Here is a 24,105-nt window from a genome sequence, read left to right on the forward strand (position 1 = left end):
GGCCCTGAAGGATCAGTGTGGGGTCCCAGGTGCAGCATCCTGAGGTGCTGCTGGAGGCCAGGGATGTGCTGGGAGGCCATCTCCAGGTGCCCAGTTTACCCTGGGAGGTTGAGGACCTGAGACTCCTGGGAAAGGGCCAAAGTTCAGCAGCCCCCACCTCTGAAAGCTGCCGGGGAGCGACTGGTCTGCTCCCTGTCTGGGGGTGAGGGTCTGGTGCCCACCCATCTCAAGACTGGCAGGGACCCTTGTTCCTCTGGCCGGGCAAAAGTGCGCCCGTAATGCCCTCCCCTAGCGCCAAGCCCTGGGCTCCCCTCAAACCTGTGGGGTTCCTGTGGGGGTGCTCAGGCCAGGGGGCCTCTGTGGGTGCTCGTTCTTCCTGGACGGCGGCATGGTGGGCAGGGTGCTGCCCTGGCTGAACCTGGGTCTGAACTGGGGTACCCAAACCTACCCAACGATGCTGTAGCTGCTGGGGACGGGGAGACGTGGGGGGGCGCAGGGGGTGCAGGCCCAGCCCCTCCCCTCCCATCCCATTCTCCCTTCCCTTCCCGTCTCTGTTCCCTCCCCTCACGTTCTCCATTCCCTTTCCCGTGCCCTCCCCTCCCGTTCTCTTCTGCCCTCCCCTCCCCCTCCCTTCTCCCCTCGTTTCCTCCCCCCTCCCCTTCCCCTCCCCCTCCCTCCCCCCCTCCCCCCTCTCTCCCCCGTCTCTCTCCTCTGCTTTCCTCTCCCTCTCCCCCGTTCTCCTGTTCTCCCCGCCCTCCCCTCCTCTCCCTCGTCGGGGGCGGGGCCGGCAGCTCCCGCGCGCTCCGGCCCCTCCTCGGCCACACAAAGGCCCCGTCTCCATGGCAGCAGCGCGGGCCAGAGCGCAGCGCCGAGCGCGGCCCGGGCGCCATCGAGCCTTGGCGGCGGACGTGCAGGTACCGAGCTCGGGGGACTGGGCTGCGGGGGACGTCGCGCAGGGCGCGGGGGGCTTCGCCGTCAGCGCCGCTCCGCCCGGGCCTGCCGCGCTTGGGCCCGGGGACCTGCAGCGGCTGCGGCTCCGCGGAGGGCTCCCGGGGCCTGGGCCCCGTCCGTCGGTCCATCCGGCGAGGCCCGGGCAGCTCCCGCCCCACGCACTTCCCGGTGGGGACTCGGGGGACGGGCCCGGCCGGCGGGGGCTGCGCGTCCCTCCGGAGCCGCGTCGGATCCCTCTTCCGCGCTTGCCTCTCACTCTTCAGCCGCCGAGCTCCGTGCGCCGAGCGGAGATGGTCCCGCGGTGCAGGCGCTCCGGGCCGGCCCCAGGCTCAGCGGCACAGGAGCCTGGCTCTGCCCGAGCTCCCGGGGGCCGTCCCCGCACCCCTGGGGCCTGCTTGGCGCGGGGGGACCAGGGCGGAGAACACCCGCACCTGGCGAGACCCCACGGCCTGGGCCTCCTCGCGGTTCCCAGGGTGGCGTCTGGGTGGACACCCCGAGACACAGAAAGTCTTGGAAGCGGTGGCGCGGGCCCTGCCTCCCCGCTGCTGACCGTGCTCCTCCGCACCCTGCTCATGCAGGAAGCCCCTGCCCTGCCAGCGCCCCTGGTCGGGCTATTCGGCAGATCTGGGGAGCCCGCCTCACTGTCATCTGGGGGTCTCAGAGCCCGGGAGCCCTGGAGCTTCCTGCCAGGCCCTTGATTTCTCTTCCCGAAGCTCCCTGGGAAAGGAGGAAAGGGGTCTGTCTGCCCACTGTGGGCTGTGGCAGTCAGGACAGGGGGTGAGGGTGAGGGTGAGGGTGGGCCCCAAACCCGGCAGGTCTCGGGGGCCTGGAGGGCTCCCTGGGCCCCACCTTCCCTGAACCCCCCCACCACCGCACTTAATGTCTGACTTTGGCCCTTGCTTGGAGGCTCCGCTCAGCCTGCGAGGCTTTAAAGTTGAGCTTCCTCAGGAGCCCTTTGCGGGTGGGAGAGCGAGGCTGCCAGGAACTGGGGTCTCTCAGCCTGCCCCATGCCCAGATGACCCTGGCACGGAACAGCTGAACAGCTGGTGGGAGGAGCCCTCCCTTTCCTGCAGAGGTGAGGGTCCCCCGGAGGGCAGGGCCAGCGGGCATTTTTTTGTGGCGAGTCAGCTTTTTACATGTTGCATAGAAATCCCCGGAGCTGACTGAGGAGCAAGCAGGTGGGCCTGGCACATCTGAGTCCTCTCCAGGTTCCTATGGGGGGCCCACCTCTGTCTGGGGGGTCTGGGAGGCCTGAGGTCTGGCCAGGGGTTCCTTGCCCCAGTAGAGGGAAGTTACTGAGAAAAACAAGGGTTTGGAATGTGAGTCCCCCTCCCCCACCGGCTGCCTGCCAAGAAGGAATTATTTTGGATTATCCAGCCGTGTCCAGTCACCCGAAGCGGGAGGCTGCAGCGTGGGAGAGGGATCCACTTCCGGGCCGTGGGTTGAGGGCCCCAGGAGGAGGACAGGCAAGTCCGGGCAGCTCTGCCACTTTCTACTGCAGCTGCCCAGACTGGGCGGGGAGGAGATGCGTCACCTTTGGGTTGAAGAAGGCCCCAAGGTTGGCCCCAGCAGGCCCTGCTGAGCCTGCAGTGGGCCCAGGCCCCTCTGGGGGAGACCATGGGATGGGAGGAGCTCTGGGCCTGCCCAGGGACCCCCTCGCCCTGAGAAGCCTCAACGGTAGTCTGAAGAGCCTCTGAGGCACCCTCCAGACCCAAGTTCAGGGACACACCCTGTGCCGGTGACCTATGCGTGCCAGGGAGGAATAGGCAGGAGCGAGGTCAGGCTGCTAGGGACGGCACTGGGGTCTTCCTCAGGGGGCCCTCCTGCCCCAACTGACTCCCTGTTAAGCTCCTGACTAATGGATCAGCCTCCCTCCAAGCCCCTCTGACAGCCAGGCCTCGCCTACGACCCCCGGTGGATATGGCGCCTGTGAGCCCATCCCACAGGTGGGGAGACTGAAGCCCCTTCAGTCTCTGTGAGGGTCTGTGTGAGGAGTCATCTGCAACACTGTGTGCCCAGGGCTGTGGCTGCTGGGTCCATGCTGTGTGTGCACCCGGGGCGTGTGCCCAGCAGCCTGCATGGGGACCACATCGAGGAGGTGGAGCCGGCAGCTGGCCCCAAGTGCAGAAAGCCCAGGGGCTTGGCCCTGGCCCAGGGAAGTGGAGCAGAAGAGATTGGATTGGAAGGTGCTGGGGAGGGCCCATATGGCACAGTCCTCCTCCCAGCCCAGGACGTTGTCCATTCTCACCATGTCCTGCCCCCTGCCTCATGCTGTGTCAGCCGCAACTGATGGTCCCCCGGGACATGGGTGTGGGCAGGGGTGCACTGGCTGGGAGAGGCTGTGTCTTCCGGCACCTCATATTGTGCCTTCTCTAAGCTAGGCAGGCACTTGGATGCCAGGCCTCTGCCACGAGGGCTGCCTTCCCCTGAGCTGAGAGTTCTCACTCTGCTCATGCCTCTGTCCCTCTGGCTGCAGCCTGGCTGCCCTCCTTGGAAGTTGGTGGGGAACCTCTTGTACCCAGAGCCCTCCTTGGATGCGGTTTGAGGATGAGGTGGTGAGCTGCTCAGAACTCACCCAGTGGCCAGCAAGGGGCCCCCCAGCCTTGACCTCCCTTCTGTGAGGCGGATCCAGGTTCTCTGGGGGTGGGGGATTCGGTGGGGTTGGGGCTGGGCAGAGCCCCTCCCTCCCTTAGGGGTAGTGGCTGTTTGTGTTTGGGATGGGGCTGTGGGTGGGGTGGGACTGGGTCTCTGACTAATTACAGGATGGGGAGTGTGGGTCAGAGCCTACGGCTGGTGGGGGGTGCTCAGGCTCTGGGGCCCCAGGGAGGGCAGCTGCCCTCGCTTCCCTCTTTCTGGGCTACACGAGGTTCCTCCACCTTCTTCCTTTCCGTGGTTTCACATCCCTTGACACAGGGCCTGCTTCTTCTCATACCCCCAGATTGTAAGGACCCCTGCCTCTCTCTGCCCACCAGGGGAGGATCCTGTGCTGTTCTGGGCTCCCCCAGCCACAGGTGTGGCCTCAAGCCAGGCCCTGACACAGTGCCCTCCTGGCTCAGAAGCCTTCTCTCTGAAGACCAAGTGTGTGAAGGGATTGGCTGAGCCCCTGCCGCCTGGCCCTGAACACTGGCACCCCCCCCCCAGTGGATCCGCCCTGCTCTGTGAAATTCAGGAACCTGTGACAGTGACTGGCCCCAGGCCCAGTGGAGCCAGGGATGGTGGGGCAGGCTGCCCCTGGTGGTGCTACAGGTCTGCCCCACCCCCTGGGGATGTATGTGTCTGGGGAGGAGCCTGGGACTGGCCTGGCGGAGGAGCTGGAGGTTCTGTTTCCCACAGTCCTGCCTCTGCATCCCAGATCCTGGAGCCCTTCACATCCAGAGGCGGGCCCACACCGAGGGCCCACTATGGTTGCTGGCCTTCCCTGGGGGTGGCCCCCGAGGACTGGCCGAGACCACACCTGAGCTGCCTCATGTCCCAGGCTAGGTGAGGGAGGAGACTGCCCTGGGCTGGGATCAGGGCACCTGGGGGCAGGCCCGGCTCTCTTCCTCAGCCCCCTGAGGTCTCCTGGCTTCTGAAAGCCAATAGTTCCTCATTCCAGTGCCCGCTGAGTCCTGGCCCAGGCCTGGAGCAGGAGAGGGAGGTGCTGCCCCAGTTCTGCCCCCAGCTCTGCCAGCAGCAGCAGCATCAGGGGCAGGGACTGGGCTCCTGGGGATAGGACCCCTGGCCCCTCTGGCACAGCTGGTCAGCAGCTTCCCTAGGGGGGCCCTGGGTGGAGTCACAGTGTCCAGCACCAACCTCTGGGCCCGATGCTGCGCCAGCTGGGCCCCACAGCAAGAGTGAGAAAGAGGAAAAGTGCTTGGTGTCCACCTCTGAGAAGGCCTCCTGTGTGAACACGGCCCCCTGAGGGGCCAGGCAAGGGCATCTGCCCCGTGGCTGGGACCGTTCCTGCCCACAAGCCCTGTGCAGGGCTGGGGCTGTCTTCCCAGGTGACCTTCTGCTGTGGTCTGGGACCCTCCGAGCCAGCATGCCACCTGCTCAGAGACAGATTGGACCACCGGTCAGATTGGTGGCTGGGGGCACTGCCCACTCCTTCCAGGCAGCTTTGAGGGCTTCTCAGAGGAGGAACCTGCCTGCCCTGCTGGTCCGAGGCGGGGTGCTGAAGGCTGAGGCAGATTCCAGGGGGCTATGCCGCAGGCCGCATGAGTGCCCGGTGTAGGAGCCTGCTCTGTGATTTTCACTGCACCTGCCTGGGGCCCATGCTCCGTCCTCAGCTGGGGTCTGGCTTTGAACCTAGGTGAGTTCTGGGGCTCTGAGGACAGGCCAGAAGCAGGAGCGTGGGGGGTCTCTTCTGGGGGAAGCAAGGGAGGCCTGGGCCTGTGAGACTCAGAGGTGGTAGGGTGGCATGGGGGCCACAGCTTGGCGGGATGGCAGGGGGCTTGGGGGTAATCCAAGTCTTTCAGGGACCTAGCCATGGAGAATGGGGTTTGAGGACCAGCAGGAGGTGAGGACTCTGTGTACCCCAGCCCTGCCAGGTGTGTTTTCAGGGCTGGGGCCTGCTTTGGAGGAGATGGAGGGCGCAGAACACAGCTGAGCCCAGGCCCTGTGCCCAGCCCTGCTCCAGCCTCACCGGCTTGACACCAGAGCCTCCCTCCCACCAGCGAGGCGGAGAAGCTATTTTAAGTGGAGCCAGCAGTTGACAGGGGCGAGGGGCAGGTGGTGGGAGGGAGGTGCTCCAGCATGGCCCCCCACTCCCTCTCAGCCTCAGAGATTGGCCAGGGGAGCTGAGGGGCTTGGCCTCCCCACTCCCATCTTGGCACCAGGCCTGATCTGGTGACCACCCTGAGGGACCTCAGGAGAAAAGGATGTTAGGGAGGAGGGCGGGAAGGCGGGGCGCCCCAGGCAGGCCACCCAGGCCCAGCAAAGCTCGCCGGTGGGTCCCCCAGTTCCGCATCTAGACCTGGGGCCCAGTGACCCTTGACCAGTCCCTGGGGGGTTCGAAGTCCTCAGCTCCACCATGAACAGAGCAAGCCCCCGCGTGGAGCAAGGGACTGGACCTGGCCTCCAGGGGCACCCACCTCCCCACACAGCGCCGGCCACCGGCTTCACCTCCCACTCACTGTCCTGCCCCGACTCTGAGATGGGCATTTCCTCATTGGGAAATCCCGGTCCTTCTGGCCTCCCAAAGCCCTGAGTGTTTGCCCCTGTGGGGCCCAGCCCACATCCTGGGGCGGCTCACCCTTGGCCTGGACCCAGATCCTGCCCAGCACCCTGTGCCTCACCAGCCCCCAACTCATCCTGGGCCGACATAGCCCCTTTCCTCTTTTGAGACGGCCCTACCTCTGCCCTCCCTTCCCCCATGCCACCCCCAAGTCATCCTGGGCCGACGCAGCCCCTCTCCCCTGCTGAGACAGCCCTGCCCCCGCCCCCCTCCCCATGCCACACACGGCCCCTCCCTCGGGGCTCCAGGCGTGCCGGGCTCTGAGAACCCTACTGCCAAGATCCCAGCCACCCACTGCCCCTCTCAACCCAAGTGCCCCAGCCTGAGGTATCTCTCCCAGGCTCTTTGTACTGGAGACGAGTTCTGGGTGTTGGGGTAAGACCCTGTTGGCAGAGCTCTTCCGGCAGCACCCAGCCGTGTGTGTCTGCACATGTGTGGTCATGTGTGCAAGTGGTGTCTGGCACACAGGCTTGGCGCGGCGCCCCAAGCTAATTGTGGGGTTCAGCAGTGATGGGAGAGGCGGGGCTGGGGTGACCACTGAGGCTCTGACAGGCTGACGGGGAGATTACAGGCCTTGGTTACTGCTCACTGGCTGGGGCCTCACCCATCCACCCCCCACACCCACCCCAGGGGTGAGAAGGGGGCTGTGGGCGGGGGCTGGTCCTGAGCCAGCTGCATCCAGGCAGGACCTGGTCTCTGAGCAGCTGGGTGCTGTGGGGTTGAACTGGAAAGGGGGAGATGCGTGGGGGCCACTCAGAGGAGAGCCTGCAGGTGGGGCTGGGCGCCGGTGGGCCGGGAGGCCTCCTTTCAGGAGAGACTCCAAGTGACTGAGCCCCAGAATCCCATGAGAGTCCCTCTGTGGCCGCCAGCTGTCTGACCACATGTCCTGTCCTGATGAGCTGGTGGTTCCTGCGGTGGCCACCAGTTTCATGTGTGTGCCCCGAGCGCCTGGCAGTGCCCGCCCCTCCCACAGGAGGTCCTCAGGAAGCACAGGGACATTGGTGGGAGCCTTGCACTGCCCAGATTTCTGACCCGAAGGACCGCTGTGTATCAAGAGGGGGCTGCAGCCGTGCCCAGGCTGGACAGGATGGGGGCTGGGACCCCAAAAGGGATGGCTGAGGAGAGTGGTTCTGCAGGCCTGGCGCATGTGGGGGACAGGGCACCATAGCCAACTGGATCCCACCTTCTGTCAGGGCTGGCGAGGACCATCCTCCAGATGCGCCAGTGGGCGGTGGCCAGAGAGGAGGCTGAGGAGGGCCTCGAAGCTGCGTGTGGGATGGGAGGGCAGCCTGTGGCCCTGGTCTAGGGAACCCACCATATACAGGGACTGCACTTGGTACCGAGGCGGGGAGGGGGCTGGGGCGGGTGAGGCAGGCAGGGGGCTGGGGCGGGCCCCTTGGGCATGGCCAGGTGAGCTCAGGGGTGCCTGAGGGCCAGGGCTAGATACAGAGGCCCTGGGTACCAGGTGGCCTGGGTGCATCAGGAGGTGTGGACCAGTGGGGCCTGTGACCAACCCGGCTGGAGCAGGTGACAGGAGGAGCTGGGGCTTCTTGAGGCACCCCCAGGATCCTGGGCTGGTGACCCTGTTGCTGCCACCAGCCAGGGTGACTTTTCCTGCTGGGACCCAGAGCCCAGACTGCAGAGGAGGCTGGCCCAAAGAAGGAGCCCTGCCCTGGAACCAGGCTGGCGGGGAAGAGGTGCGACGGCCTCCACCTGGGAGGGGTCCTCGGCCGAGAGTCCAGCGGGGAAGGCTGTAGACGGTGACGCGAGGCTCAGGCCCGCGACGTCAGTCTGTCCCTGGAGCCCCGCCCCGCCCCACCCCAGTTCCTAGGTCGGGTTGTGCCGGGAGCGCTCGGCCTTTGCCCCGGGTGAGTCTGGCCTTGACCCTGGGTCCAGAGTCCTGCGGGAGGCTGTTCTGGGCAGGGTTGTGCATGATTGGCAGCTGGGCCGGGAGGGGCCGAGCCCTGAGACCGACCGGGGCACGGGCGGAGCCACCATCGGCGGGGCGGAGCCGCTCCCCGCGCCCCTTCCCCGGCCCGGAGGACTTAGGTAATGGCCGTTCGCGCGCTCCGGTGTGCCTGACACCAGGTGAGCGCCCCGCGGGGACGATGTCTCCTGTCGCCGCCGCCGTCATTGTCACTCGGGTCAGGCTCCCACCCGCCCCCTGGGTTCCCGGCCTGGTGAGGTTTGTCCCAGAGGCGGCCACGTGCTCCCTCCAGGTGCGCGCCAGGTGCGCGGGGTCGAGAGGCGGACGGGGCGCTGGAGTCCCCGGGAGGTGGCTGCGGAGCTCGGGCTTGCGGGGGGCAGTGGGCGGCGCCGAGGAGGCCCGAGCCTCGTCCCCGCGCTTCCTGGCCCCGGGCGCGCTCTGCCCCTGGCTCCCAGGCAACCGTTCTGCGCCCTCCGGGGAGTCTGGCGGCGCTGGCGCCGGGGGGAGGGGCTGTGCCACCTGGGTCTGTCCGGCAGGAACAGGCCGGGGTGCCAGCTTTTGGCTCTGGCCGGATACCGGGCTCGCAGACCCACCCGGAGGCACTCCTCCCCGCCCCTCTGGCTCCGGGGGGCCGCCCCCGCCTCCTGGGCTGAACTCTGGCCCGGGTCACCGGCGGGTGAGGCTGGGTGGCGGCGCCGCCGGGCTCGCCCTCGCCGGGTCTCCCGCGCGCTCTCGGACCAGTCCCTCCCCGCGTCTACCTACGGGCGCGGTGCTGCGGGGAGGGGCGGCCGGGGTCCTTGCCGACCCCCCGGGCCCCCGCCCCGCGGCGCCCCCCTCGAGCTTGTTTTGAAAACAGCGGAGGCTGGGATTCGCCGGCGCTCCTGTTTTGTTTCCTCTGATTTGTTTAGCGCTTTTGGCTAATTGGAGATTTGCGTGTGTCGCTAGCCTTGGCCCGGCCCTCTGGCTGCTAGCTGCGGGGGCTCCCTGGCTTCTCTGACGCCTGTCTCCCCGTTCGGGGACAGCCACTCTCAGATGCGTCTTGGCCTTGGGGCCGCCAATCGCCCACTTTGTGGAGACTGCTTCCCCCGCCCCCGCACCGGGGTCCCCCAGTGCAGGGCCTGTGCCCACCCCAGTCCTTTGAGCCCTGGAGGGCCGCACAGCCTTAGCACCCCTGCGTGCTCATGCCACCCCTCCCGTCCAACCAGACCTAGGCCTGAGCTGTCCTAGTTCTCCGTGGCTGCTGCTGCCTGGGTCCCCATCTTGGCCCCGGTCTGGCCGGTGCCCATGCACCTCCTCTGCCCCCTCCTCTGGCCCCTGCCCTCTCTGGTTCCCCTGCCAGAGCCCACAGCCTGGCCTGGCCAAGAGCAGCCCCCAAGCTGGGCCCCTCCTCCCACTGGGCCTGACTGCTTTGTGCTGGTTTGATTTTAGCATTAAGAATGGCTTAGTCTGGCTGGGTGTGGTGGCTCACACCTGTAATTCCAGCACTTTGGGAGGCCGAGGCGCGCGGATTGCCTGAGCTCAGGAGTTCGAGACCACTCAGGGCAACACCGTGAAACCCCATGTCTACTAAAATACAAAAAATTAGCCAGGTGTAGTGGCGTGCACCTGTAGTCCCAGCTACTTGGGAGGCTGAGGCAGGATAATTGCTTGAACCCGGGAGGCGTGGGTTGCAGTGGGCCAAGGTCGTGCCCCTGCACTCCAGCCTGGGTGACAGAGTGAGACTCTGTCTCAAAAAAAAGAAAAGAAAAGAATGGCTCAGTCTGTTTGCTTGAAAATACTGAAAGGCAGAGAACCCCCAATTTTAGCCCCCCCGCCGAACCGTCTCCCAGTGCAGCCAAGACTTGGGGCGGTCTCAGAACCAAGGCTGGCAGGAGTTGGGGGACCTGGAAGCCCCCACTCTTGGCTTCATCTGGAGTAGGGCTCTGTCCTTCCCCCTTAGATGCCTCTTGTTTACGTTTACCTGGTGGGAGGGGTGGGAGACAGACTCAGCCTGTACAAGGGGCCTGGGGCTGCTGGTCAGAAAAAAAAAGGGAACCCGAGGAGGGGGCCACAGGCACCCAGCCAGCAAGCAGCTCCTGCTCCCTCCCAGACTGTCTAGGGCAGAGAGGGGAGGCCCAGCATCCCTGGGCTGCCCTTGGCCCCCATCAGAGTTCTGATTGGGTGAGGAGACCCTTCTGCTCTGTTGGCCTGGGGGTGACCTAAGGGGGCAGGTGTACTTTCTAGCTCCCACCCCTGCATGTCGCCACCCCTTCCTGGCTCACTGAGCTTGGACCGGCAGGTGCCCAGTGGCCAGATCCAGTGTTTAGACTTGTTGGGGCGGGGGGTGGGGGTGTGTGGCCAGGCCCTATGGGTGAAGACCACAGACCACAGAGCAAGGCCGGTCCCTCAGGGGCTGGGTTAGAGAGGCTGTCTCGGGGTCTAAAGGATGGGCAGGGGCTTTCTGGGGAGCACAGTGAACAGACTTGGGAATGTCGTGAGGCAGCATTCCCTGGGTGCCTTCTCTGAGTGGGCACAGCTGTAAAGATTTCCACACCCACTCAACCTCAAGGCAGCCCTCTGAGGTGGGTGCCATAATGACCCCCAGACTACCTATGGGGAAACTGAGGCACAGAGCAGCTTTCTGAATGGCCCATGTGAGCCAGCCAGAACGTGACAGAGCTGGGGTGTGAACTCACTGGTCTGGCTCTGGAGTTCAGGCCTTGAGGTCCCTGCGTGCAACAGCCTCGGGTGTGACCACAGCCACCGAAGGAAGAAACTCCTTTTTCTGGGATAGCTAAGCGGGAATCCTGTGAGGGGGAGATGGAGCCTGGCTCAGTGTTGAGGGCAAGATGGATGGAGGTGGGAGAAGCCAGAGGCCGGGCAGAGGAGGTAGACTTGGGCCAGGAAGGGCCCCACGCTGAGGGTGGAGGGATCCTGGTGGTATTCTCTGGGAGGGGTAATCCATGGCCTTCCTCCACTGTGAGGGCCAGGGAGGAGGACAGCAGGAAGCCCCTTCCAGGAGACTGAAGTATGGGCCCTGCCTCTGGCTTCCTGAGTGGATCGATCTCTCAGAGGAGGTTGTTCTGGGGGTGTGGGGTGGGCAGGGAGGAGGTCAGCCTCCCCTGACCTTGGCTGATCCCCCCAACCCCAGGGCCTGGGCCGGTGGAGGCTGGGGCCTGGGGGTGTGCTGCAGGGAGAAGTCTGGGGGCTGCAGGAGGCTGAGGGAGTGGGCACAGGGGCACACAGGCTGGCATGGCATCCCTTCAGGGTGGCAGGTCTGGGGGCACCGTGCCACCACCATGGCTGCCACCTCCATCAGGACCTTCAGTCTCCACTCCAGTCCCAGCGGGTCCCGGCTTTCTTGGGAGGCCTGGTGCTGCCCTGTGCTTTGGCTTCTGAGTTTGCCAGAGGAGTTTGCCCTTTTCACAAAGGCGCTGTTGAGTCTCAGGTCGAAAGGACGCTCTCTGCCCGTCAAACCTCATCCTCCCCCAGCCCTTTGGCTGGGTTAACCCTTACCTGTGCAGCACGGTAGCACAATCCATGCACAGCTGTGGCGCTCACCTCCCTTCCCGCCTCCCCGGTGCTGGTGTCACTGCATGTCCAACCCTGGGTCCTGCTGCACAGGGCACATGAGGATCCTAGTGGGGCGGGAGGAGAGCGGGGCCTGGCCGTGCCGGAGGATGCGCTTTGCTGGCACCCAACCTAGCCAGGCTGGAGTGGACTCGGGCCTGAGCAGGATTCAGTAGCTGAACCTTGGCTGTGGCGGTGGCTGTTGAGGGCCTGGAGAGTCACGTCCTGAGGCACAGTGGAGCCTACTTTCTTTTTTTTCTTTCTTTCCTTTTCCTTTTTCTTTTTTTTTTTTTTTTTGAGACAGAGTCTTGCTCTTTCCCCAGGCTGGAGTGCAGTGACACCATCTCGGCTCACTGCAACCTCAGGTGATCCGCCCGCCTCAGCCTCCCAAAGTGCTGGGATTACAGGTGTGAGCCACCGTGCCTGGCTCAGGTTTTTTTTAGACAAGCAATATGTAAATATAGTCTTAAACTTATGTTCTGCTTTAATCTTAGAGTCAGGGTCTCGCTCTGTTGCCCAGGCTGGAGTGCAGTGGCACAATCACAGTTCACTGGAGCCTAAACCTCCTGGGCTCAAGCTATGCTGCCTCAGCCTCCTCAGTACCTGGGACTTCAGGCTGCACCACCACACCCGGCCAGTTCATGGTGTAGTCCAAGTTCCTTGAACTGTTTTCTTGTGGGGTATGTGTGTGTGTGTGTGTGTGTGTGTGTATTTTAAGACAGTATCACTCCAGCCTGGACTGGAGTGCAGTGGCCTCCTCCTTGCTCCCAAAGTTCACCACTATTTTCTTTTCTTTTTTTGAGACGGAGTCTCGCTCTGCTGCCCAGGCTGGAGTGCAGTGGCATGATCTCTGCTCACTGCAACCTCTGCCTCCCTGGTTCAAGCAATTCTTCTGCCTCAGCCTCCCGAGTAGCTGAGATTACAGGCGCGCACCACCACGCCTGGCTAATTTTTGTATTTTTAGTAGAGATGGGATTTCACCATGTTGGTCAGGCTGGTCTTGAACTCCTGACCTCGTGATCTGCCCGCGTCAGCCTCCCAAAGTGCTGGGATTATAGGCGTGAGCCACCGCAGCCGGCCACTATTTTGAATTTGGATTGAGGGCTTCTGGAGCCTCTCAGAGATGGATGGGGCCAAACCCTGCACTCAGACTTCCCTATCAGAGTCAGCACAGACACACGTGCATCTACCATGTAGTCTTCCACAGTATCCTCTGGTGGGATGCTGGGTGGCTGCCACATTTTCGCTAAAGCCAACCATGCCGAGAAGCACCCTGGGTCTGTGCCTCCCTGTGGGTATAGTGGGTGTTTATCCAGAACTAGAAGATACAATAGCAAGGGAAGATACAATAGCAAGCATTGCTGAATGCTACAGTGTAACACTCTGAGACTTTTTGTGAATGAATTCATTTAGTCCTTATAAACCCCTGGGGGTAGCTTACTATTCTCTCTCCATTCCACAGATGGGGAATGAGGCACAGAGAAGTTAAGTAACTTGCCCAAGGTCACACAGCTAGTAAGTGAAATTTCGGGGTCATGGGTGTATTTTTCAGAAAGCAACTTTTTTTTTTTTTTTTGAGACGGAGTCTGACTTTGTCACCCAGGCTGGAGTGCAGTGGTGCGATCTCCACTTACTGTAGGCTCCACCCCCCAGGTTCACGCCATTCTCCTGACTCAGCCTCCTGAATAACTGGGACTACAGGCGTCCGCCACCACACCTGGCTAATTTTTTTGTATTTTTAGTAGAGACGGGGTTTCACCGTGTTCGCCAGGATGGTCTCCATCTCTTGACCTCGTGATCCGCCCGCCTCGGCCTCCTAAAGTGCTAGGATTACAGGTGTGAGCCACTGTGCCTGACCTCAGAAAGCAACTTTTATTTTAAGCAAAGTAATAGCCATACCTAGTTTAAACAGGCAGAAAGCCTCTGACAGAGGGGAGTGCCAGGAGCCCTGGAGGTGTCTGAGGAAGGGGCTGTGCAGGAGCCAGAGAAGGCAAAGGCCAGATGGGGTCCTGTGGGCTGTTTCTTCCCCCAGCCCCCGCCAGCATGGGACAGAGGTGGGGGCTCCACAGCTGGTGGGGCTTCTCTTGTGACCGGCATCTCTCCTTTGCCTCCTAGAGAATCTCGATGCTGGCCTGGAGCAGAAACTGAGCTGGATCACTGGAGCCTCGGTGAGGGGGCTGCACCCCACCTGGGAAAGGCAGTGGGTGGCTGGGGCCATGTGGACAGGGAGGCTGGAAGTACCTAGAATTGCTATGTGGTGTCTGCAAGCCTCTGTCCAGCCAGGTTTCAACCATACGTGTCACTCTGCTGCTCCTCCCATGGCCTGGCCTGGATGGAAGTAGGGAGCTTCCCTGCCCACAGCACGCGGTGAGGCCTCCCTGGTTCTCTGAGGCCAAGCTTTCGCTCAGGTGGAGTGGTCTGCAGTGAGACTGGGGCACCGGGTTCTGGGACATTAGGACTGGGAATTTGGGCATTGGAGATGTGGTGATGGGGGTGCCCATGCAGACGCTTGGTGGGCCAGCAGCAGCCAGAGTACATTAGGGCTGGGAATTTGGGCGTTGGAGATGTGGTGATGGGGGTGCCCGTGCAGACGCTTGGTGGGCCAGCAGCAGCCAGAGTCGGTGTGGCCTCCTCAAAGTGCCCCTCCAAGTTTCAGCCAGGAGGAAGGCACCAGAGGGCCTGAGGAAATCCCCGCCAGCCCCGTAAGTGGGGGTCCCAGGAGGGCTTCAAAACAGGAAGTGCCTGCCGCCAGCCCTCCCTCCTGTTCCAGGAACACAGGCAGCAGGAAGCGGAGCTGGCTGTGCCGGGCGCCTCCTGCACTGCCTGAGCTTTGCTGCTGGTCCGGTGGGTTGCCCTTTGCTCCTGGGCCTGGGCAGGCAGGTCACCTGAGGCTTTGTTTGTCCAGGAACGAGAAAGCAGCTGCTACCTGTAGGGTGTCACCCCAGCCGCACCTGCCACCCTGGAAGGCCTGGGCCGGTGGGGCCCTGGGAGCACGGGCCGAGTCAGGCTTTCCCTGGTGGCACACAGTGGTGTTTATTGAGCACTTATGGTGTGCCAGCCCCTGGCAGGGACAGGAGAGCCTTTCTCCAGCACCGGGGCCCCTACAGCACTGGTGGGTGGGTGAGTGGCTTGCCTGGGTGGAAGTTGATGGGGACGGGTGAGGGGTGGCCGGTGGGGGCCCAGAGCCATTGCTTTTCCTGGGGCTGGGGGCGCCGCAGGGTTCTCCAGGCTGCCCCACCGCAGTCCGGGTCAGATCCAAGGGGACCGTGGGCCCCGCCCCCACGCCGCCCCCGCACTCCCTTCCCGGCTGCATTCCATTCATTCCCGGGAGCTGCACAGCGCGGGCGAGCTGGGCCGGTAGGGGAGGGCAGCAGGCCTGGGCGCAGGGCCGAGGGGCCTGGTCGTTGCCTGCCCCCGCTGGCGCCACTGGGTGCACTTAGAAGGCGGGGGCCTGCGGGACCTGCCCCCGGATGGCCGTGGGTGGGAGAGGGGCGCGGCAGGGGTTGGGGGGCCTTCGGGCAGGCGCTGCTCCTCCCTGGTAGGGCCATGGGCTGGAGCTGTTGCCTATGGGCCTCTCCTGGAGGCCTGGGACTTCTGTACCCTCCTCTCCTCTCCCCCGGACAGGCCACTGAGCCACAGCGGGGGACCCTGGCTGAGCTGGGCATAGAACTCCCTCCCCCAAGATCACGCCCAGAGGTTCCCGTGGGCTTGTAGAATCTTCCTGTTTCTCACTAAAGCCGGCATCTTCTGGCTGATCACCCCATCGGGGTGAAGCCTGGGGTCCCCTGGCCCTGCCCAGCCTCTCTGCCACCAAGTGGCCAGGAACTCCCTAGCCTGTGGGTGGTCACCTCTCCCAGTAGCTGCTGCGCTCATGGGCACCTGAGGGCTCCAGGGGTTGGGCAGGGGGCTTCAGGAGCTGGGCAGCAGCTGAGCACTGAATCCCCAGTGCAGGGAGGGGGTTCTGTGCCGCGCAGGAGCTGCCTGTCTGATGGGCGCGTCCCCAGGGAGCAGGAAGGCCAGTGCAGCCCTGTCTCACTCATGCCGGCCCTGGGGTGGTTCAGATGTTGTCGGTTGGTTGCATCTTGGTCGCACGTCAAGAGATTTCAGGAAGCGTGAGGGCAATCAGAACGGGGTGCCACGGGCAGGTGGAGGGCAGCTGTGCCAGTAGATGCGGCTTCACCCAAAGCTGAGGCTCGGGAGAAACACCCTGCCTACAGAGCAACAGAGTGGGCTTCCTTGCCCTCCTGGGAGGACAGAGGCCACAGGGGCCAGGGGGGCTGTCAGAGGGTGGAGAAACACAGTGGTCAGAGGCCAAGCTGCTCCCACTGCAGGTCAGAATCCCAGCCCCACCCATGCCCACGGTGTGGCCTTGGGCAAATTCCACTCCGTGCCTCAGTTTCTTCACCTGAGAAATGGGTCACAAGGCTGTCATGGCTCAGCCTGGCCGTCAGAGACACAGGGATGTGGAAACATTTGCATTTTGTGACTTGTTCTTTCCACACTTAAAACTTTTTTTTTTTTTTTTTTTTTGAGACAGAGTTCCGCTCTGTCACCCAGGCTGGTGTGCAGTGGCGCAGTCTCGGCTCACTGCAACCTCCACCTCCCGGCTTCAAGCGATTCTCTGCCTCAGCCTCCAGAGTAGCTGAGACTACAGGCAGGTGCCAGCATGCTCGGCTAATTTTTTGTGTTTTTAGTAGAGATGGGGTTTCACCACGTTGGCCAGGCTGGTCTCAATCTCCTGACCTTGTGATCCGCCTGCCTCGGCCTCCCAAAGTGCTGGGATTACAGACATTACAGGCGTGAGCCACCAGGCCCAGCAGAACTTTCAAATAGGTGGTGAGAAAGAGGATTGCGTTTTGAAGGGATGAGACGTATGCAGGGAGGTGACACTTGCGGTGGCCTGAGAGGGTGTGGCAGTCCCTCTGGAGGCACGGGGTGGGCCTGCATCCCTCGTGACCCTTTGCCATCAGGTCTGGACCCCCTTGGCACCTGCCATGGCAGGGCTGCCCTGTACACCTGGGAGCCCCCAGTATTGGTGCACTCAGGGAAGATGACGGTGGGCCCAGGAGTGGGGGTGGTTGGGAGCATGAGGAGGGGGCACTGGTGGGGAGGCTGATGCAGGGATCACTGGCCAGGATGGAGCAGGGTCCCTAGCGTGAGAGGGACGGACCACCCTGAGGAAGAGCTCAGAGGCAGAAGGGTCCTGTCTGCCGCTTGTGTCTGAGCCCCTAAGATGCACATGAGTTTGGTAGGGAAGGAAGGAGGGAGGACCACGCACGTCCTGGGTGGCCTTGGATCATCCTCCTGTTGGGAGACCCTTAACTCAGCCTGGTCCTCAGCAGCTCACCTGTCACATCACACATTCCTCTCATCCACCCGGACCCGGGCCGGACCCAGGCACAGAGACCACACCGAAACGTGCTCAGTTACACACACACATATGGACACAGCCTGTCCAGCCCGCAGACGTGGGGGCCTCCCCTTCTGAGACCTGGTGGATTTGGAGCTGCTCACGGCTCCCCAGGTCCCCTTCTTGCCTCCCCTGTGTCCACATCAGAGGCTCTGCCCTGGGGGCGGCATGGGCCAAGTGTGAGGAGTGGTGGGTGATCGCTTGGTGATTGCTGGCTTCCACTGTTGTACCAGGGCAGGGGACCTGGAGGTGGTCAGGGCCCCGGGGGCTCTGGTGGGCAGTCAGGCTGCCTGGGGCTCTGGTGGGCAGTTGTAAACAGCATGTGCACTTGCTGGGGTATGCACAGTACACCCCTTGCCCTCACCCGAGCCTCCAGTTTCCCGTGTCCTTCACCCCTCGCTCTCACCCGAGCCTCCAATTTCCCATGTACTTTGCCTCCGCCCCATGTGTGAGCTGCCTGTTCTAACGTCCAGGGGTCTGTCTGTCAGCCTGAGCCTGTGCGCTGGGGCCAGTGCCTCCCGACCACCTGGAGTTCCTTGGGGTCACAGGTCGGGGGCATGTGTGTGAGCACCTGAGAGCCTTTCTGGGGGCATCGACTCCTTGCCTCGGGAATAGGCCTGCCGGTGTTGTGAGCACCTCCGGGAGGGATCCCGGAGCGGGCAGTGGCAGTGCCTTGGCCCCAGTGGTTGGTCAAGGTGGCCTTGAGGAGGGCTGGGAGGTGGTCTCCAGCGAGGTCTTGAGGATGGCGGGGGTGTGAAGCAGGAAGGGGCAGAGCTCCGGGTTCCTCAGTTCGTGGAGTGGCACGATCCTCTCTGTCCCATGTTCTGACGCTTGGGGCAGGGACCGGAGAGGGATTTGATGGGGGGTCCTCTGGGCCAGGGCTCCCCTGACCCTTCACTCTTCCCACAGGGTGCCAGGGGCAATGGCACTGCGGCTCTGGGCCCTGACCCTGCTGGGCCTGCTGGGCGCGGCTGCCAGCCTGAGGTCCCGCAAGCTGGACTTCTTCCGCAGCGAGAGAGAGCTGAACCACCTGGCTGTAGACGAGGCCTCAGGCGTGGTGTACCTGGGGGCGGTGAATGCCCTCTACCAGCTGGATGCCAAGCTGCAGCTGGAGCAGCAGGTGGCCACGGGCCCGGCCCTGGACAACAAGAAGTGCACGCCGCCCATCGAGGCCAGCCAGTGCCATGAGGCTGAGATGACCGACAACGTCAACCAGCTGCTGCTGCTCGACCCTCCCAGGAAGCGCCTGGTGGAGTGCGGGAGCCTCTTCAAGGGCATCTGCGCCCTGCGTGCCCTGAGCAACATCTCCCTCCGCCTGTTCTACGAGGACGGCAGCGGCGAGAAGTCCTTCGTGGCCAGCAATGACGAGGGCGTGGCCACGGTGGGGCTGGTGAGCTCCACGGGTCCCGGCGACCGCGTGCTGTTTGTGGGCAAAGGCAACGGGCCGCACGACAACGGCATCATCGTGAGCACCCGGCTGCTGGACCGGACCGACAGCAGGGAGGCCTTCGAAGCCTACACGGACCACGCCACCTACAAGGCCGGCTACCTGTCCACCAACACACAGCAGTTCGTGGCGGCCTTCGAGGACGGCCCCTACGTCTTCTTTGTCTTCAACCAGCAGGACAAGCACCCGGCCCAGAACCGCACGCTGCTGGCCCGCATGTGCAGAGAGGACCCCAACTACTACTCCTACCTGGAGATGGACCTGCAGTGCCGGGACCCCGACGCCAATGCCGCGGCCTTTGGCACCTGCCTGGCAGCCTCCGTGGCCGCGCCTGGCTCTGGCAGGGTGCTGTACGCTGTCTTCAGCAGAGACAGCCGGAGCAGTGGAGGGCCCGGTGCGGGCCTCTGCCTGTTCCCGCTGGACGAAGTGCACGCCAAGATGGAGGCCAACCGCAACGCCTGCTACACAGGCACCTGGGAATCATCCCGTGACATCTTCTACAAGCCCTTCCACGGCGATATCCTGTGTGGCGGCCACGCGCTGGTATGGGCCTCAGTGTGTTCTTGCGGGGCCCGGACTGCAGGCGTCCGTGTGTGGGTTTGCGTGTCCCAGCCTGCTGGGGAGGGTGCACATGAGCAGTGTGGCCGTGGTTCTCGCCAGCGTGGGTGCTCGCGTGGGTGGGTGCTGCATGTCTCAGTGCCATTCACGCCGGCACCAGTCCCAGGCCTGTGTCGGGCACTGGGTCACACAACAGCACGGTGGGGCTCCCTGCCCTGTGGGCCCTGTTCTCGGGGACGTGTGTGGGGCACATGTGCCGAAGGGAAGGGCCTGTCCCAAGTCTTGGAGCCCGAGTGGGGAGGGCCCTTCAGAACAGGGGGTCTGCCTGCCGTTGACCCGCTGTGGTCCGCAGGGCTCCAGCCAGAGCTTCCCGTGTGGCTCGGAACACCTGCCCTACCCACTGGGCAGCCGCGATGGGCTCAAAGCCACAGCTGTGCTGCAGCGTGGAGGCCTGAACCTGACGGCCGTGACGGTCACCGCCGAGAACAACCACACTGTGGCTTTTCTGGGCACCTCTGACGGCCGCATCCTCAAGGTTTGGCCCAGGTTGGGGCAGGGAGGCTTTGGAGGGCCTGTCTGTGCACAAGGCCCCTACCCTCACCAGCCTGCCCTCATGCACACAGGTGTACCTCACCCCAAACGGCACCTCTTCAGAGTACGACTCTATCCTTGTGGAGATAAACAAGAGGGTGAAGCGCGACCTGGTACTGTCTGGAGACCTGGCCAGCCTGTACGCCATGACCCAGGACAAGGTGAGCCAGACACACTGCGCAGAGCACTCCAGGCCAAGTGTGCCCTTATGACAGGCCTGGGAACCAGAGGAGGACTGGGTGCTGCAGAGCCAGGCCCTTCTCCTTGGGCTGGAAGAGGGGCGGCTGGACGGGTCCCGGGCAGTGTCTCCATCCTGTGTCTCTGGCACTGCCCCGTCTCTGCTGCTCCTTCTGTCTGTCCTGTGTGGTCTCAACCAGGTCTCTCCCTCCGGCCCCACCTGTGTCCCGTCCTGATGGAAGGGACCTGGGTTGGTGTCTGAGGGTTGTTCCTGAGGGTGGATGGCAAGACGGGGTCCCGGCACAGCCTCTGTGAGCTCAGTCAGTGGGGGACGTGGGCCTGGGCCCCAAGCTTGTGGGGGGTTGGTGCAAGAGCCTCTCAGGCCGGGCCTAGGAGTACCCCTCAGAGGGAACCAGTACAGAGGACGGGAGCTGCACCAGGAGACCCCACAGCCAAGAACTCCCGGCTTCACTGGGCTTGGCATGGCCAGCAGGCCATGGCCACACAGAGCCAGAACTGTTTAACAACAAGCCTGAGGTGTCTGAGGCTTTCGAGGCCCCGGGACAAAGTTGGGTCAAGCTGGCGGTCTGGGGACATCCGGGGTCTGCGGAAGGCCCATGTGGCCTCTGCTATGGTCCCACTCTCGGCCCCGCTGCCCCAGGTGTTCCGGTTGCCAGTGCAGGAGTGCCTGAGCTACCCGACCTGCACCCAGTGCCGCGACTCGCAGGACCCCTACTGCGGTTGGTGCGTTGTCGAGGGACGGTGAGTGCCTGGGGGGGATCGGGGACACGGCCTGCCTCTGGGATCCGGGTAGGTCATGGCTTGGGTCGGGGGACACACTGCACTGTCCTGGGAGAACAAGACCGCACCCTGGGCTGAGGGAGTCCCAGTGCTGAGGCCGCCCCCTGCGCCTACAGATGCACCCGGAAGGCCGAGTGTCCACGGGCCGAGGAGGCCAGCCACTGGCTGTGGAGCCGGAGCAAGTCTTGCGTGGCCATCACCAGCGCCCAGCCGCAGAACATGAGCCGGCGGGCCCAGGGGGAGGTGCGTGGTGGGGCTGGGGTGGGGGGTCCTCGGACCCAGGCTCGACCAGGTGGGGGCTCCCCCAGGCTAGGAGCTGTTGGGACAGGCAGGGGATGGCCCCACATCTGCCCCGCCTGGGCTCCGGGCACTGAGCCTTCGTGATAGAGCCTGCCCTCCATTGGCCCCCTGGATCCCTGTGACCTGGGTGGGTAGGGGTGGGGCTTGTCCCTATCCAGGGTAGACCCAGGCCTTGTCCCAGGAGTTGCTGGGGTGACCACAGAGGGGCCTGTGTTGGAAGATGTGAAGTCAGGTTCTGGAGGCTCCTCTGGGACGTGCGCCCACACACGCAGCGAGGTCGAGTGACGGGCAGGTGGGCAGACAGGACTTGGGGTTCCCGGTGTGAGCTGCAGGGCCCCTCCCTCAGGTGCAGCTGACCGTCAGCCCCCTCCCCGCCCTGAGCAAGGAGGACGAGTTGCTGTGTCTCTTTGGGGAGTCGCCGCCACACCCCGCCCGTGTGGAGGGCGGCACCGTCATCTGCAACTCCCCAAGCAGCATCCCCATCACGCCGCCAGGCCAGGGTGAGGCCCCTTCCCAAGCCCCCAGGTGGCTCTTCTCAGTCACACGGGGCCCTGTGCACGTGGGCTTTCGCCTCTGCTGGCCCCTGGGTGCAAGCTGGGCACAGGCACGCTCTGCGGCCACTCCGGGGGCCCAGCCTGAATGAAGCCTGTGGTGGGGTTGCTGTGCCTGGTGGGGGAGGTTCTGGCCTCCTGGGCTGTCCGCAGCCACGCCCCCAGGCCCGTAACAAAGGTGACTTGTCTTCAGCCTGTTCTCTCATCACGTCCAGAGCAGCATCCGGGTGCCCTGTCCAGCCTGAGACAGTGGGGGCTGTTCCCAGAGGCTGCAGGGCCCCCAGGGCTGTCCGCAGCTACGCCCCCCAGGCCTGAAGCAAGGGTGACTTGTCTTCAGCCTGTTCTCTCATCACGTCCAGAGCAGCATCCGGGTGCCCTGTCCAGCCTGAGACAGTGAGGGCTGTTCCAAGAGGCTGCAGGGCCCCCAGGGCTGTCCGCAGCTACGCCCCCCAGGCTTGAGGCAAGGGTGACTTGTCTTCAGCCTGTTCTCTCATCACGTCCAGAGCAGCATCCGGGTGCCCTGTCCAGCCTGAGACAGTGGGGGCTGTTCCCAGAGGCTGCAGGGCCGCCAGGGCTGTCCGCAGCCACGCCCACCCAGGCCTGTAGTGAGGGTGACTTGTCTTCAGCCTGCTCCCTCATCACGTCCAGAACAGCATCTGGGTGCCAGGTGCCAGGCCCCGTCGTCTGGGCAGATGCCCCTCACCCCTCCCTGCCGTATCCAGCCCAGCCTGAGAGAGCAGGGCGGTTCCCAGAGGCTGCAGGGCCTCATGTGGGCCAGGGCAGGCGTCACGCCCATATCCCGAGTTTTGGGGGCAGTGGGGCCACGCAGTGACGTGGGCAGGGACCTGGCAGGTCCTACCCAGACTCCAAGGAGCCGCTGCCCTCACTGCCTGCGGGAACAGAGGGTATGAAACCAACCCGGCCCTGGGGAGGAAGGCAAGCCCCGCGCTGGGCCCGACACCCGAACCGAGATCTGATAGCAGGTGGCAGGCCCAGCCCAGCGTGAACGGGCGTCCTGGCAGGCACCACCTGAAGACCAGGCGTCTCCACCTCGGCCCCAGGAGTCAGCCCCGGGGGAGGCTCAGCCTGGCCCTCGGCCCTGTGGCCGCCACCTTGATGCCGTCCCCTCTGTTGTCTGCAGACCACGTGGCCGTGACGATCCAGCTCCTCCTCAGACGAGACAATATCTTCCTCACTTCCTACGAGTACCCCTTCTACGACTGCCGCCAGGCCATGAGCCTGGAGGAGAACCTGCCGTGAGTGTCTCATGCCCGTCAACCCCGCCCCACCCGCCCACCCAGCCCTGCTTACGACCCTCTCTGGACACAGGTGCATCTCCTGCGTGAGCAACCGCTGGACCTGCCAGTGGGACCTGCGCTACCATGAGTGCCGGGAGGCCTCACCCAACCCCGAGGACGGCATCATCCGTGCCCACATGGTGAGGGGCCTCGGGGACATGGTGAGGGGCCTCAGGGCCTCGGGGGACTGTTCAGGGCACGGCTGCTCTGCTGTGCCCAGGCAGCACCTGACCAGCCTTGCTCTCCCAGGAGGACAGCTGTCCCCAGTTCCTGGAACCCAGCCCCCTGGTGATCCCCATGAACCACGAGACGGATGTGACCTTCCAGGGCAAGAACCTGGACACTGTGAAGGTGTGGAGGGAGGGGTGCTGGTTTGCGACAGGCTAAGGTGCAGAGGGAGGGGTGCTGGTCGGCGACAGGCTAAGGTGCAGAGGGAGGGGTGCCGGGCGGTGACAGGCTAAGATGCGGAGGGAGGCTGCGGCAGGCCGGTGCTGATGGGTGTGTGGGAGCCTGAGCGCCACCCGTGCTCCCCAACTCGGGACCCCCACATGAGATAGAGGGCATAGGATATATCGGGGACAGAGGCCAGGAGGGAGCATGCGGGGGCCTTTGGATGGGACTGAGCAGAGGCGGTGGAGGAGGCAGGCGTGCCCCTCCCGAGGAGGGAGCTGTGGGGGCCACGATGCCGGGTGGGCCAGGCGATGCCCTCAGGTGGATGAGTGGTGGAGGTGACCAGGGGACACCTACACAGGACGTTCAGAGGCTTCTGCAGACACAGGTGTTCGGACTTCGGAGTGGCCGAGGGGTCAGCTGGCGTGGGAGAGTCTGAGGGACAGGCACGTGTGGGGTGAGGAGAGGGCTCACACTGTAGGCGCTGAGGAGGGACTGCGGGGTTCTGGGAGGAGGGCCAGGGTGCCAGAGCCGCCTATCCAGGGTCCTGACGGGTTGGTCTGCAGGGTTCTTCCCTGCACGTGGGCAGTGACTTGCTCAAGTTCATGGAGCCGGTGAGCATGCAGGAATCCGGGACCTTCGTTTTTCGGACCCCAAAGGTACGGCTCCAGGGCAGGCCGGCTCAGTTGCTGGACCCTAGGGTCCAGGGTGGGGTGGCGGGCTACCTCCAGGACTGTGAGGGGAGGGGCAGCAGGGAGACCCCCGGGACCAGAGCCCAGCCAGGGGCTTGCCGTGCCCTACGCTGCTGGAGAAGCCCCCTCTGCCCTCTGCCTCCCTGGGGACAGAGTGGCGCAGAGCAGTGTCCATGGGGTTCCCCAAGTTCCGACACCTTAAGGCCTCTCCTGCTGCCTTTGGCTGCGAAGGGACCCGGTGGCCACAG

General features: G+C 64.2%; 1 protein-coding gene across 6 annotated transcripts in view; it reads left to right on the forward strand.

Moving 5' to 3' along the window:
- The first annotated feature begins 809 nt into the window (after window positions 1–809).
- Window positions 810–24,105, forward strand: part of PLXNB2 (plexin B2) — a 33,088-nt gene continuing 9,792 nt past the window's right edge. The window contains exons 1-13 of one of the 6 annotated variants that reach the window (XM_033233472.1): window positions 810–914; window positions 13,105–13,157; window positions 13,758–13,810; window positions 17,962–19,042; window positions 19,410–19,592; window positions 19,681–19,809; window positions 20,487–20,587; window positions 20,743–20,869; window positions 21,273–21,426; window positions 22,619–22,733; window positions 22,807–22,915; window positions 23,025–23,126; window positions 23,732–23,824. In XM_033233472.1, coding sequence (XP_033089363.1) covers window positions 17,975–19,042; window positions 19,410–19,592; window positions 19,681–19,809; window positions 20,487–20,587; window positions 20,743–20,869; window positions 21,273–21,426; window positions 22,619–22,733; window positions 22,807–22,915; window positions 23,025–23,126; window positions 23,732–23,824 — 2,181 coding nt within the window. In that variant the 5' untranslated portion in view covers window positions 810–914; window positions 13,105–13,157; window positions 13,758–13,810; window positions 17,962–17,974. Of the gene's footprint in view, window positions 915–8,063; window positions 8,255–13,104; window positions 13,158–13,757; window positions 13,811–14,590; window positions 14,763–17,961; window positions 19,043–19,409; window positions 19,593–19,680; window positions 19,810–20,486; window positions 20,588–20,742; window positions 20,870–21,272; window positions 21,427–22,618; window positions 22,734–22,806; window positions 22,916–23,024; window positions 23,127–23,731; window positions 23,825–24,105 lie in introns of those variants that run through there. The other 5 variants (XM_033233473.1, XM_033233471.1, XM_033233474.1 and 2 more) reach the window with 5 other exon arrangements.

The sequence above is a fragment of the Trachypithecus francoisi genome, unplaced genomic scaffold (genome assembly GCF_009764315.1).
Source record: "Trachypithecus francoisi isolate TF-2019V2 unplaced genomic scaffold, Tfra_2.0 Lachesis_group14, whole genome shotgun sequence".
Lineage (NCBI taxonomy): Eukaryota > Metazoa > Chordata > Mammalia > Primates > Cercopithecidae > Trachypithecus > Trachypithecus francoisi.